This window comes from Mesoplodon bidens (assembly GCF_964165515.1).
Source record: "Mesoplodon bidens genome assembly, chromosome: 7".
Taxonomy (NCBI): domain Eukaryota; kingdom Metazoa; phylum Chordata; class Mammalia; order Artiodactyla; family Ziphiidae; genus Mesoplodon; species Mesoplodon bidens.
Genome location: NC_138164.1, coordinates 61,063,396 through 61,079,281, shown reverse-complemented (window position 1 = coordinate 61,079,281; position 15,886 = coordinate 61,063,396). Strand labels below are relative to the sequence as shown.

Here is a 15,886-nt window from a genome sequence, read left to right as displayed (position 1 = left end):
ATTTATTTATTTGGCTGCACCAGGTCTTAGTTGCAGCACACGGGATCTTCGTTGCCGCATGTGAGATCTTTGTTGCAGCATGCGGGATCTTTAGTTGCAGCATGCAGGCTCTTAGTTGTGGCATGCAGGATCTAGTTCCCTGACCAGGACTCGAACCCGGGCCCCCTGCACTGGGAGAAGGGAGTCTTAACCACTGGACCAGGGAAGTCCCAAATGCAGACTTTAAAATAACTATGCTTGTCAACTTCCCAATTAAAAATTGGGCAGAGAAATGAAAATGATACAAAAAAGACATAGTAGATTTTAACAGAAATTATGGATCTGAAAAAGTGCAATAACTAAAATCAAGAATTCAGTGAATGAATTTATAACATTTCAAACAGAATTGAAGAGAGAATTAGTAAACTAGAAGATAGGTCATGGAAAATGTTCAGAATTGAAGGATGGAATGACAAAAGGATGAAGAGGAAAATAAAGAAGAAGGCATAAGACATAAGACGATACAGTGAAAAAGTTCCAACATACATTTAATTGAAATCTCTTAAGGAGAGGAAAGAAAATGAACTAGAAACAACATTTGAAGAGACAACAGCTGTGAAATTTCCTAAACTGGTGAATGATATCAATCCACAGGTAAATGAGTTTGGGGTTAATTTGTACTTCCTAAACTTTTCTCCCTGATTATATCATCCTTCCATACAAGGAAATAAAGGAATAAAAAGTTTAATGACCACTAATAAAGAACAGTCTGTTTCCTTTTAGTTTTATTTTTCTGTGCATTTGTATGTATCCATTTTATAAATTTGAAATCATATTGCACATATGGTGTATATACTTTCCCCCTTAATATATCAAGAATTTTTCCCCATATCATAGAATTCTAAAGTTATTTTTAATATACTATTCTAATGCACTGTTACATCATACTTTTTATTTAACTGGTTTTCTATTGGATATGTAGTTTGCTTATATACATATTTTACTATTACATACATAATACAATAACAAATTTTATATACTCATGACTAAATTTTAACATGCATCTATGATTATTTCCTTGGGATAAGTTTCTAAAAATAGAATTGCTGGATCAAAGGCTATTAATATTTAAGTTATTTATGACATTGGCAAATTGTCATCTGAGATATTGTATCAGTTTATACTCCCTCTATGATAGATTGTATTTTTCAAAGATGGCTGCACCCATATATATTATATATATGCATATATATTATATCGCTATGTATCATTTTTTGGTATCATATGCATTTATCTTTTTCATATCATATATACATATCCCATCTCACGTGCTATAACTTTGGCACATCTCAGTTGAAAGGTAGGATCTATATCTCCTCCCCTGATACCTGGGTAGATCTTTGTAACTGTCTCCAGAAATGCAGTACAGTGGAAGTGAAGCTTCCTGACTTCCAAAGCTAGGTCATAAACGGTAATGTGGCTTCCACCTGGCTTGCTTGCTCTTGAGATACCTGCCCTTGGAACCATGTCACAGATAGTGTGTTCCTGTTGACAGCCCCAGCTAGCCCCATCCTGGCTGTACCCTTTCTGAATTCATGACCCACAGAAACTGTGAGAGATAAATGATTATTGATTTAAACCACTAAGTTTGGAGTGGTTTGTTACCCCTGCCATAGTAATTTATATACCCTCCATTTCCAGCACTGGGCTTATAATTTTGAAAACTCTTAATAAAGTTTCTAAGTGAAAATGGTAATTTTTATTTCCTCGGTTACTAGGAAGAGGCTATCGGGTAGGGAAGTTAATAGTTGGCATGCTGACTGTAGATATCATTTCAAATTTAGTAAATAAGTCTAATGCTGAACTCACTATCAGTCTACCCTCAACTTGTTCCTCACCCTCTACCCTCCAATTTCTACTCATTTTTCACTTCAGATATTACTTCCTCCAGTTAGGTTTCCCTGACTCTGCTCTCTATCTTTCAATCCATTCTGGGTTAGAGACTTATCTTGTGTGCTCCTATAGAACCCTATTACTTACTCCTATTTTAATATTTTTTATATTCAATGTGGTAATTACCCTTTTACTTATCTTTATGCCTCAGTAGATCTTGAGCCTTGTGAGAGCAAAGACAGGTGTCTTCTTCTTCTTCCCTATAGTGTTTCCTGTACCTAGCGCATAGTGTGTGCTTAATAAGTAGATATTTTTGATTAATTCAACAAATATTTGTTGAGTGCCTACTGGGTACCAGGTTCTGTTCTCGGTACTGAAGATATGGTAATAATTAAAACAAAGTAATATATATATATATATATATATATTTTTTTTTTTTTTGCGGTACGCGGGCCTCTCACTGTTGTGGCCTCTCCCGTTGCGGAGCACAGGCTCTGGACGCGCAGGCCCAGCAGCCATGGCTCACGGGCCCAGCCGCTCTGCAGCATGTGGGATCTTCCCAGACTGGGGCATGAACCTGTGTCCCCTGCATCGGCAGGCAGACTCTCAACCACTGCGCCACCAGGGAAGCCCCACAAAGTAATATTTTTGAGTGATCACGTGAAGTATATATTTGTGATTTAATTTAGCCTCAAAGAAAAACATGAAATTATTTTTCTAAAGGCCTTTATCTTAAAAAATATATCCACTTAATTAGAAAATTCATTTCAATTGGGGGTTCTTATGTTTGGTTGCATGATAACTTAAACCTGTTCTGATATTTTCTTTCCCTAATATTTATGTTTCCTGAAAGAACATGGCTATTTTGTCACCATTAATGACTCATAGTCAACACATCTTCTGTGTACAAAGTACAGGTTAGGTAATGTGGGGAATATAGAGTTGTTTAAAATATGGTCACAGGGCTTCCCTGGTGGCGCAGTGGTTGAGAGTCTGCCTGCCGATGCAGGGGACGCGGGTTCGTGCCCTGGTCTGGGAGGATCCCGCATGCTGCGCGGAGCAGCTGGGCCTGCGCGTCCGGAGCCTGTGCTCCGCAGCGGGAGAGGCCACAGCGGTGAGAGGCCCGTGTACCACAGGGGAAAAAAAAATATATGGTTACTACTATCAAATGAAGGTACCCCCACCCCCATTATGTAATTGAATACTCTTTTTAAGGAAATGCCCACTATCATCTGTTAACATTTTTCCTAATACTTATTTTTGAGTTACATTGCATTTAGAATTATAGGAAAAATATAGAATAACAAAAATGTATAGTTATTTCCCTCAAAATGTTTGCCAAATAAGGACTTTGATGAATGTTGCTTTAATGTATGAATGGCAAGAAGAATGCTTGGATAGGTAGGAGAAGGAGGAATGTTAGGGGATGGAATTCAGTGTTTTGAAGAAGCATTATATTGGGCGTCAAGAAGGCTCAACCTTATTTCCCACTGGGACACAAACATCACTTACTGTATTAGGGTACAGTCTAAGCTGTTATACCAAGGGCTATAAAATGTAATGGCTCAAAACAGAGAGAAGATAATTTCTCTCGTAACACTCAGAGGTCACTGGCAGTCCAGGGTTGGTATGGGGTACCTGTGCCATCCTCAAAATGTGACTTCCACTATTGATCCAAGATGTCTTCAGCCCATGGGAAGAGGAATAAGACTCAGGAGAGTGTACACTTAATCCTTTTCAGGGAAAGACCTGAAAGTGGAACATGTCATTCCCATTTTCATTCCATTGGCCAGAACTTAGTCACATGGTCACACCTAGCTATAAGGTAGACTGAAGTATAGCCCTTAGCTGGGCTGCCATGTATGTACCCAACTGTATGATTAAAGGAGAGAGAAATATTGGGAGACCTCTAGCAGTTGGGTGCTATTACCAATCTGGGGTCCTAAGATTCCTGACTTATTGTCAAACTTTTAAAACACCTTAGGAAACTTATATATGTGTCTGTTTATAATCCAATTAAAATTCTAAGTTTTTTTTGCTTTTGATTGGAATTAGGAGTGTGTATGGTAGTACTCAAGATATACTCAGTTCTTAGCAATTGGCAATTGTCCTTGATTGAAAAAAATTTAATAAATTGATGTATTTTACTGGACAAAACAAGTTCCAAGTATGAACTTTATTGGAGAAAAAGTTAAATAGAGAGAGACAAGGAGTTTGAACTGTTGACTAGATTCCAAAGTGAGTCTAACAATCAAAATGTTAGGGTTTGAAGAGATCTTTTCTTTCTTCTTCTTTTTTAAAAAAAAATGCACATAGAAAAGCTATATACTAGAGTGAGATCTTTTCAGATTAAATTCCAACCCCTAAATTGTACTGATGAGCCTCAGAGAGAAGTGACCTGTCCAGGGGCTCATAGTTTATTTGATAGAAGAGACTGAGTAAAGAACTCAAGTCTTCTACATCTTAGTCTATTAAAGAAACTAACAACATTATGGAAAGAGTAAGCCCAACCAGGATACTGCATAAGCCCTGAAGATACAAACATAGAAAGTGAAGTGATTTCTTTCAATCTACCATTAAAAGAAAAGTTTTGAGGAGTATGCGAGTATTCCTCTCTGCATACTAATTTTATTAAACAAGTCAGGTTAACTGTGGTAACAAATAGTCCAAAATTTGTTGGAGTATTTGTGAGGTAGGAGGTAGAGGGGAATTTTGCTCTGTGAATCACTTGTTCCATCTTGATGCTACATACTCCTGGAAGTCCTTGGAGCCCTCTCTCTTTCGTGGGTAGATGAGGAAAGAGAGGATTGCGGGGGTAAGGGAGTGTTTAATGGGCTAGGCCTGGAATGCCACACATCTCTTCTACTCAGATCCATTGACCAGAACTCTGTCGCATGATCTCGTCTGGCTCTAAGGGAGGCTGGAAAATATATTCTAACTGTGTGCTCAGGAAGAAGAGTTGAACATAGTAGACTCAGTAGACTGTGCTTTGTTAGAAAAAAATCTGTAAGTTAAAAAAAAAACTTTATGCAATCTTATGTTCCTATGACCATTTTCTTAATTGTTTTGGGTTTGTTTTTGTAGGTCCTTTTCTTCTCTTGTGTTTCCCACTTAGAGAAGTTCCTATAGCATTTGTTGTAGAGCTGGTTTGGTGGTGCTGAATTCTCTTAGCTTTTGCTTGTCTGTAAAGCTTTTGATTTCTCCATCGAATCTGAATGAGATCCTTGCCGGGTAGAGCAATCTTGGTTGTAGTTTCTTCCCTTTCATCACTTTAAATATGTCAGGCCACTCCCTTCTGGCTTGTAGAGTTTCTGCTGAGAAATCCGCTGTTAACCTTATGGGAGTTCCCTTGTATGTTATTTGTCGTTTTTCCCTTGCTGCTTTCAATAATTTTTCTTAGTCTTTAATTTTTTCCAATTTGATTACTACGTGTCTCAGCATGCTTCTCCTTGGGTTTATCCTGTATGGGACTTTCTGTGCTTCCTGGACTTGGGTGGCTATTTCATTTCCCATGGTAGGGAAGTTTTCAACTATAATCTCTTCAAATATTTTTTCACGTTCTTTCTCTCTCTCTTTTTCTGGGACCCCTATAATGCAAATGTTGTTGCGTTCAATGTTGTCCCGGAGGTCTCTTTGGCTGTCTTCATTTCTTTTCATTCTTTTTCTTTATTCTGTTCCGCAGCAGTGAATTCCACCATTCTGTCTTCCAGGTCACTTATGTGTTCTTCTGCCTCAGTTATTCTGCTATTGATTCCTTCTAGTGTAGTTTTCATTTCAGTTATTGTATTGTTCATCTCTGTTTGTTTGTTCTTTAATTCTTCTAGGTCTTTGTTAAACGTTTCTTGCATCTTCTTGATCTTTGCCTCCATTCTTTTTCTGAGGTCCTGGATCATCTTTACTATCATTATTCTGAATTATTTTTCTGGAAGGTTGCCTATCTCCACTTCATTTAGTTGTTTTTCTGGGGTTTTATCTTGTTCCTTCATCTGGTACATAGCCCTCTGCCTTTTCATCTTGTCTATCTTTCTGTGAATGTGGTTTTTGTTCCACAGGCTGCGGGATTGTAGTTCTTGCTTCTGCTGTCTGCCCTCAATGTATTTTATTTTAAAGCTTATTTTCTACTTTTGGAGTAGTTAGCATCTTTTTTTCCTGGATATGATTTTTATATTCACTCAGTGATTATTATTCAACTTTTATTAAACTAATTATTATTAAGTAAATCTCACTTTATATGACAAGTATAGTCATTCAAGTGTTTTATCTAAGCCAATTTAGCTTATGCTAATTTCTACAATATTTTTAAAGATGGAGAAATTAAATTTAGAATTACACCAAAATCATTTTAAAGGGAAAAAAATTATTGGTTTTAAGAGAGTGTATTTTGGACTCAGGAAGCATCTGGCTTGGATAACATGTTCTGCTTCAGGACTCTAGACTTGGATCTCCAAGCTGGCTGACCCTCAGAAGTAAATGTCAGTTGCATTCACCGTTCAGATTTTCAGATTGCAGTTTCCTATTTTAACTTCTGTCTAGAAATAAACTTAATTTTTTTCTCTGTAGTTAATATAAAACTGATATTTATTGTTTAGACACCCATCTCTGTCAGAAGCCTTTAAAAGTGTTACAGATTTGTAATTTTAGATATATTTGAGTTACTAAAAAATCAATTTTATATGTTGTCTCCTCTTTAGATGTTTAACAATATTAAGATTTATGTTATGTTCTTTTAGATATATGTTATGTTCTTTTAGATCTGTTCTAATCTTCTAAACAATGAGATTCATATTTTAGATTGCTTTTAAGCTGTTAGGTTTAGTAGTAGAATATTAATAGAGATTCAGACTGTATAAGAATTATAAAAATACTAGGTTTATAAAAGTAGTAGGAAAGAAGATTTACAGGTGAATTCCTCACTGGCAAACTTGATTTGTTTTATTTAATGACGATTACATACTTTTTAATATACTTTTATACACATTTATATTTGTTATGCATAAATAATACAGAAGCCCCCTAATTATTAACAGAATAGGTTCAGAAAAGCTTGGGTGAGTCCAAAATGAGCCTTCATAAGTAAACGCTAATACTTTCATTTCATGGCAGGCAGAGTTGGTGTGATTTTGGGTTGATGTGAGCTTTCTTCACAGTTATGAAAGTCTTTAAGAAGTTAAGTTTGTTAGAAGAGGCACTTCTATATATTTAAAGTGTTGCCTTTTTTGTAAATCAGTTCTTTCATGTTTTCTTTGAATTTGGGCCTTATGGACCTACAATATGGGAAAAAAAAAAAAACAAAAAAACACCTCCACACAGTATTATGTAAGAAGACGCTTTCTTGTCTTCAGTTCAGCCGTATAAAGTTGCAGCAATCCATATGATTAGAACCAAAGGAAAATTTTCGGTATACAGGTAAAATTTGAAAATAATGCATGGCTTTAATTCTGTATTCTTTAGCTTACTGATTCATACTAAACAACCAGCTTCATTTCTGATGAAGTATAGAACATGCTAGTAGTCACTAAAATCTCTTTGGATTTTCTTCAGGGTTACTTTTTTAAGGTACTAAAATTATTAGGATTCTAAAATATGCTAGTTAAGAGCAAATTTAGTTCAGATTGGATACATTTACTTTCTAAATAATTAATTTTCATTTTATATAGTAGGTCAATAAGTACATTTCTAAGAAGTATGTAAATCAACTTTCCTACTGACTTACATTTTAATTTTAGAGGTGCTTTTTTTTTTTAACAGTTAAACAATTTTCTTCTTTTTTGCTGATAAGGCTTCTCCTACTCTCAAGTAATGAGTGAATTGTAAATAAGAGCGCACACTTAGAAAGAAAACAATAATTTGTATTTGAGAAAGCGCCAATATATGTTTTATAGATTCAGGTCTTCTTAATAGCTTTCTGTAGGTAGGAAAAAGAGAGTAGTTTGTGAGGTAAAAAGTATTCATGTAGATACACAAGTAGTAGTTTTTCTCAGCCCCCATGGATATCTATATAATTTTTACCATAAAATAAGTAATACATACATAAAATAGCCCATCAGAACCAAGACTGTACAATAAAAATAATTCTTTCTACCTCAGCATTTGCCCCTGATTTTCCCATCATAGATAATCACTATTTGTAGTGTCTTATATTTGCATGGAGTATTTTTAGAATTATACATAAGTATACATATACATCTTTTTATACAAATTTAAACACCTTATATACTCTTCTGCTTTTCCTTCCTTTTCATTTAATATATCTTAGTTCCTTGTGGAAATAGTATTTTTTTAAATAAATTTATTTATTTAGTTTTGGCTGTGTTGGGTCTTTGTTGCTGCGTGCAGGCTTTTTCTAGTTGCGGCGAGCAGAGGCTGCTCTTCATTGCGGTGCGCGGGCTTCTCATTGTGGTGGCTTCTCTTGTTGTGGAGCACGGGCTCTAGGCGCACGTATTTCCGTAGTTGTGGCACGTGGGCTCAGTAGTTATGGCTCGTGGGCTCTAGAGCTCAGGCTCAGTAGCTGTGGCGCATGGGTTTAGTTGCTCTACGGCATGTGGGATCTTCCCAGACCAGGGCTTGAACCTGTGTCCCCTGCATTGGCAGGCAGATTCTTAACCACTGCACCACCGGGGAAGCCCGGAAATAGTATTTTTAAAATAATTTTGTAATTCTTGAGAATCTTCACATATTATAGTTTATAAAAATCATGGTTATTTGAAGATTTTAACAGCAAAATACAAATGTAATTTCATCATCCAAATGGAAAATATATGATAATCATGGCTACATAGATAGACTTTTAATTACATTTTAAATGTTTGTAACATCAACATCTAATTTAATGTCTAGCTATGAAATAGTAGAGAAATCTGCCTTTAAAGTAGATTTCAAATGACTGTCACCTAGTCACTTAGCTCTTTTTACCATAAAGATTTGCTTATTTCTAATGCATCATGATTCTTTACCCATTTTTATTTTTCTCCAACTTACAGGCTTTTTCAGAACCAGGAATTAGGTTAGAACTGGTTGTGATGTATAACAGAAAATAGAATTTTTAGGCCCTACTCTAGTAGCTGTGCAATAAATATTAGGAAGTACACTCAGTAACCTAATAGCATTCATGTCTGGTGGATCATTTTTATATTTATACAGCTGTAATAAAAAGGAATATTTTTTGCTTTGTAGCTGGAGTTAAATTATTATTAGAAGCATTATTAACCTGCCCTACATAATTATTTTGTTTATAGTGAGATGGTATAGGCTTTAGAGCCAGACCAAACTGGATTCAAATCCTGTCTAGACCTCCAATATTAGCTCAGTGTTACAAGGCTCCTTCTCTAAATCTTAATCTCTTCATCAATACAGTGGTAATAATACTACTACCAGTAAGATACTGCAGTGAATATTCTTGTATGAATGAATCTTGTTCATGTGAAGGTATTACTGTGGACAGAGAAATCTATGGGCCAAAAGGCATTTGCAGTTTAAATATTGATAATTGCTGCAAAATCACTCTAAAAAGACTCCCAATTTCAATGTAACTAACTGTATGACACTGCCTTGTACCCTCTATTGTACTGAAGTTTTTCAGTCTTTTCAGTTTTTGTCTTTCTTATAACCTATTTTTAAATGTTAACTCTCTTCAAGTCTCTGACCTCTGTATCAAATCTAGCGATATCTTAGACATTGGAATATATATAGTAGCCCAGATAATCTTATTGTTTAGATTTTTCTCTTAATAGCTATTCATATTTTAATGTAGGCTCTATATTTGTTAGTTTGTGCCATTTATGAAATAGAGACTCCTTGAGTCAAGGTGCTCTCTCTATATATACACATATATGTGTGTGTGTGTGTGTGTACATTTTTTTTAACATCCATCTAGTTTAAGCAGATTACAATTTCAGTTGATCAAAATTTCCATGGCTTCTCATTAGTTTGTGGCATGTCCTCTGGTTACTTTAATTTCCACTATCCCCAGAATACCTTTTTGTTTAAATTATATATTAATATGATTTTATTCCTTTACAAGTACAAATATACTCTAATATTTAGCGTCTTTCAAGTACCTTGGTTTATCATTCTGAATATTCATTGTCATTATATAGACTGTAGATGTAGACAATCTATGCAGTTAGTATGGACTAAATCCATATTATGTATGGTATGGAAGAGAGAAGTTATGCTTTACCTTATTTTCTTATTATTTGACTCTTTCTCCTAAAAAGAAAATACTGGAAAATTCCATTTAAGTTTTATTCTTATTGTAACTGCATTTCTATTCAAAACTTGCTACTCATTTGTGAAGCACTGTTTTCAGTTATAGGCACCCTGAGCTTTATGAAAATAAGTTGAAGTATGTGCTAATGAAATACGAACCCTAAAATAAAGATGTTGGCATGTCTTGCTTCACAAACCAAATTTGGACTGAATTTTCATTCTCACTCTTAACCAAGTCCACATTTAACACTTAAGACCTTTTCATGGTCAACTTTTGCTGTAGATAAATTGAACGGTTTTCTGTGACTTTAAAGAGCAGTAAGGCTTATCTGGCCATTTTGAATTACAGATGTTTAGGAAGTATTTGGTAGGCATGTTTTGATGGCATTTATCTAATAGTTTCCATATTTCTTTTAAAACTTAACATAGACTTTAATTGATATCATTTTTGACTAAGAGGTTTATTTTGGATCCATAGCTCTTGTCAATTTGTTAAAAAAATTCTTGAATATATTATTATTATTATTATTATAGTGTTTATTTTTACTTGTTGACAGTTTGCTTTATTTATTTATTTATTTTTGGCTGTGTTGGGTCTTTGTTTCTGTGCGAGGGCTGTCTCTAGTTGTGGCGAGCGGGGGCCACTCTTCATCGCGGTGCGTGGGCCTCTCACTATCGCGACCTCTCTCGTTGCGGAGCACAGGCTCCAGACGCGCAGGCTCAGTAATTTTGGCTCACGGGCCCAGCCGCTCCGCGGCATGTGGGATCCTCCCAGACCGGGGCATGAACCCGTGTCCCCTGCATCGGCAGGCAGACTCTCAACTACTGCGCCACCAGGGAAGCCCTTGAATATATTATTTTTAAAATATGACAATTAGAGATATGTAAATCACACTCAATAGGGTCTGGCCTCTTTGGGGACTCAATAAATGGCAGGTGTTTTTTTATTATACATATTAATATTAATTTAAAGTAGCATTGTGGAATTTATAGTCAACGTAGAACCTTGTTATGTATGAATAATACTTATTGCTTCCTCAGAAGGGCTTCATATTAGGACTCTACTTGGGATCCTGACTAAGTTTTAATACATCTTTTTTATAGAATCCCAAGACAAAAGAGCAAATTGAAAATCTGTTAAGGAATGGGATGAACAAGGAGCTGCGAGATAGACTTTGTTGCCGAATGACTTTTGGAACTGCAGGACTTCGTTCTGCTATGGGGGCAGGATTTTGCTATATTAATGATCTTACAGTAATACAATCAACACAGGTAAGTATTATAAATTATAATATGTGTACTTGTATCACTCCATTTTTTTGCTTTATAAATTAGTTTCTTTTCTTAAAAAAAAAAGAACAAAAAAAGCTTTATATCCAGCAAGATACTCTCTTGTAAATAAAAAATGTAGAATAAATTCTGACGTTTGGTCTTGCACAAAACTGATCTTAGAGGTCATTTATGTATCTTTAGAGTCACAGACTGACTTGCTTATTGAGTTATTTTGGTTGCCATTGTCAACTTCGTGACAATGTTACTTTGCATTTGAAACCAGGAAATGGATATTGACATTTCCATTTAATACAAAGAAACAAATTTAGATAGAAAGAAGGTGATTGCTCATTTTGGCATACGGCCATTGATAAAGATTAACCAGAGTATTTGGAAAATTTAGTTGAAAATATTTCCTTTTAACATGGTTTTCCATATATTTTGAGAGTTAAGACAGTGTTGATATGATACAATTTGTTTTATTTCTCCCCATTTTTATGCAACTTATTCTAGAAACAGATTACTTTTCTTTCCAGTGAATCATCCTTAGTGTTTCAAGTAACTCCACTTTTGAGGCCAAAATGCATTTAGCATATACTAAAAGTAGTTCTGAACTAGAGAATTGCTCAGTAGATATAATTCTAATTGATACTACCAAACAGTAAATCATCTTTACCCTTATTCTGAGGGAATTCTCTAAATCCAGGGGCTAATGTAGGGGATCAGGAACAAAGGATGACAAGATGACTGAATAGGTAGGATACTTGCCTCCTCCTGCCCCCATTCCCTTTCTTTTCTTCATCCAGAAACGCTTCAGTTCGATCTTTTTTGTATGTTGGGTTTCCTTATAAGCTTTCATTTTAACTGAAGATTCCTTGACTTCAGAAAAAGGAGTGGAGGAGGTGTTTGAAAACCAATTTCTACAGAAGTGCAAATTTTTACAGGAGTTGAGATTCCATTATTTGAAGTGGAAAAGCCAGATGGAATCTAAGTCTTAAACCCTAGTTTTTTTCAGAACCTATGTATAGATGGATAAGAGAAGATGGATTTTTACACCAGAGAATGAGATTCTGTGAGGTTTTAGGATAGTATCATCATTAGAAATAAATAAGTTGGTGAAACTAGTCAATTTGGGCTATATTGCATGCATGCTTGGGCGCACACACACTTGTAGGGAGTAGGTTAGGAAGAATAATTATACTTGAAAGAACCATGAAAGAATGGTCCAGAAGTCACTGGGGTCTCATTTAGTGCTGCCACATAGTTACTTAGCAGTCCCTGCCATATAGTAGGTCTTCAATAAATCAGTATAATATAGTTTTGGTTGAATGAATGGCTTTGGGTAAGTCATTAAATGGAGCTTCAATCTTACTTTGTTTCATCTTTTTTGGAAGAAATGTTGAAAGACAGAGACAAAAATAGAACTGGTATCTTCATTTCTTTCTTTTGGGGGTTGTTGTGAGGATTAAATGTGGCAACATCCGAGAAAGTAGTTTTAAAAGGACTGTAGCAATATGAAGTGTTATTTTTACAGACGGAAGTGTTTATTAGAGTTAGCAAATCATTCATAAGATAGTTAAATGGTGTTTTGGCTTATTATTGTGATATTTTCAATATTAAATACTTCATTTCATTTTTTTGTCACCCTTGACTGCAAATTTTCCTCGTTTATGAGATTTTCTTTCTGTGAGATTTTAAAACTAAAGAATGGGATCGCCATCTTAAGAAATGTTCTAATGAAGGTTTATGTTGCTGATTTTAAATATTTGTGTCATAAATTAGATCAAATCTTCTGGTTAGCTTCAATCTTATGATTTAGCAAGGCCTAATATGGTCAAAATTTTGTTCTCTAGAGCCTTAAGGCAAGAAACAATTTCTTTTGCCTCTTCTAACCAGTTTTTTTTTTTTTTTTTTTTAGCATTCTGACTCTCAGGTCCCATCTTTTTTTCCCTAATGTATTGGATTTAAGTTACTTAATTGATATTTCTGTGGTATTAAATGTGTCTGAAACTCCAGGAAGTAGGTGTTTATCATCTCATGTCCGAGGACAGAACATTGTTGTTCTCACATTGGTAAACATGGGCAAAAGGAGGAAGCCATTCCCTGAGAACCAATAAGCTGCACACCACACATAAAAAGAATAGCCCTGGGCTTCCCTGGTGGCGCAGTGGTTGAGAGTCCGCCTGCCGATGCAGGGAACACGGGTTCGTGTCCCGGTCTGGGAAGATCCCACACGCCGCGGAGCCGCTGGGCCCGTGAGCCATGGCCGCTGAGCCTGCGTGTCCAGAGCCTGTGCTCCGCAACGGGAGAGGCCACAACAGTGAGAGGCCCATGTACCGCAAAAAAAAAAAAAAAAAAAAAAAAAAAATAGCCCTTAAGTCGTAGAAAATGCAGGCATTAGTCAGGAACTAATTTTCTGTGTTTATCTGCTTCAGGGGATGTACAAATACCTTGAGAGATGTTTCTCAAACTTCAAGCAAAGAGGTTTTGTCGTGGGGTACGACACCCGGGGTCAAGTAACCAGCAGCTGCAGCAGCCAGAGGTACAGTGTTAATTGTTTCAGAGATTAAGCTGGATTGGAATAAAACCTTGAAAAAAATGTTATGCCCAGTTGTAGGATTTCTGAAATAGGAAGCTGTCCAAAAAAATGTGATCACATGCTAATGTTTATTTTAGAGCTGAAATGGAAGCATTTCAAAGATAACCTTTGGTTTTTACAGAAAGGATTAAATTTCTAAATGTTTAGAGTTAGTGTTTAGAATGACATAGACTGTGTGATGATTTTGGCAGAGGCACTGGGTAGGAGGATTATGTAACTTGCATTCTCTCATCATAGTGCTATTTGATTAGTTTTAGGGTATTTTCACACATAGATAATCATGATGTAGTGATACTTTTTCTTCACGGGGTAAATAGGCATATTGTGTTTATCAAAGTCTCTGGTTTCGCTTTCTTCCATGTTTTTTGCCTTTTGCATGTTTTATTTCTTATTAAAAGAGCCATCAGAAGATGAATGAGAAAAAAGGAAGAAATTTAAATGTCAATTCTGTTCCTTGTTACTCCTTTTCAAAAAAAATCTTATTTAACATTTTAAAGTTGGAGCATGAATCTTAAATAACTAGTGATTATAGGAATCGGTTGTATCTGCTACTGTATATTCAGAATAATTGTAATGCATTTATTTTATGGGAGGTTGGTTTTCAAAAAGTATGTAAAGCTAAGGACCAAGTGAAATCTCTTTTTTTTAGGCTTGCTAAACTCACTGCTGCAGTCTTACTGGCCAAAGATGTTCCTGTGTACCTTTTTTCAAGATATGTTCCTACGCCTTTTGTAGTAAGTGCGTTGTATCACTGATTGTACAGAAAAGATTGAAAAGATTGCTCTTGAAAAGATTTCTTAAATCAAGCAGGATTTAAATCTTTGTCATGCATATAGTTCTGTATTAAGTGATATGAGGGACCTAAAGAAAACCAGTTTTGCTCTGAATTTATTTTCATTCAACAAGCATGTGTCAAACCACCTAAGAATTTGATCTATAACAAGTTGACAAATCCACAGTCATGGTGGGATATTTTAATACTCTTCTTTCAGAAACTGATGTATCAGGCAGGCAAAAATTATTACGGATAGATTTAAACACACAATTAGCGTGCTTAATCGTGTGTGTGTGTGTCTGTGTGTAAACCCTGTATTCAGTGATGGTAGGATACTCATTCTTACCAAATAGGGTCACAAAGGAAATCTCACAAATACAAGATAATTGCTTATTAAGCCATAGCTCTGGACCCCAATGCAGTAAGATTTAAAATAAAGAAGCCCACAAATCCCCATATGTTTGGAATTTTAAAAACATTCGTAAGTAATTTATGGATTAAGGAAGATATAATGAAGATTAGAAACTATAGCCATCCTTGCTTTGCATGGTAGTGCAGGACTGAAAAGATAACTGTGTAAGCTAAAACCATGCAAAGCAATGTTAGTTATCAATGGGGGAAATTTCGATTGTTCTGTGACCTTTAAAATTTTTTTGTCAAAACCTTAAATATACCTTTTCTCTTGATTAAAAATGTACAGAGAAAAGAAAAAAGTAATAAACTAATATTTATCTGCTACTCTGTAATTTAAAACATTAGAAGTGGTAAAACACTTTAGTGTTTTATTTCTTTGTAATACAATGTATCAAGACTGTGACCAGTGCTTGCTTCTTGTCATATAACTTAACAATATGAGTAAGCATCTTCTCTATGCCTTGCTGAATTATCACACTTCTTTCTAAGTCTGGATCAGCTTCCCACATTTTATCTTTTGTACTTTCTTTCTTTTTTTGGTTGTGCTGTGCAGCTTGTGGGATCTTAGCTTCCCAACCAGGGATTGAACCCAGGCCCTCAGTAGTGAAAGCGTGGAGTCCTAACCACTGGACCATCAGGGAATTCCCTATCGCTTGTACTTTCAGTATCATAAAATGTCTCTGAGAATTGCTTTTTTTACCAGTATCACTCCCTCTGGGACAGCTTCATCCCTTTCATCACAACCA

At 35.5% G+C, this 15,886-nt stretch overlaps 1 protein-coding gene across 3 annotated transcripts in view; it reads left to right on the top strand.

The window, feature by feature from the left end:
- The window catches only part of PGM2L1 (phosphoglucomutase 2 like 1), a 74,698-nt gene that overhangs the window by 26,570 nt on the left and 32,242 nt on the right, over positions 1 to 15,886 (top strand). For all 3 annotated transcript variants that reach the window (XR_014016268.1, XM_081239103.1, XM_081239102.1), the window contains exons 2-4: positions 11,185 to 11,352; positions 13,788 to 13,894; positions 14,601 to 14,685. Coding sequence is in view for 2 of the 3 variants with exons in the window: in XM_081239103.1 (XP_081095229.1) it covers positions 11,185 to 11,352; positions 13,788 to 13,894; positions 14,601 to 14,685 (360 nt within the window). In the remaining variant the exon portion in view is untranslated. The remainder of the gene's footprint in view (positions 1 to 11,184; positions 11,353 to 13,787; positions 13,895 to 14,600; positions 14,686 to 15,886) is intronic.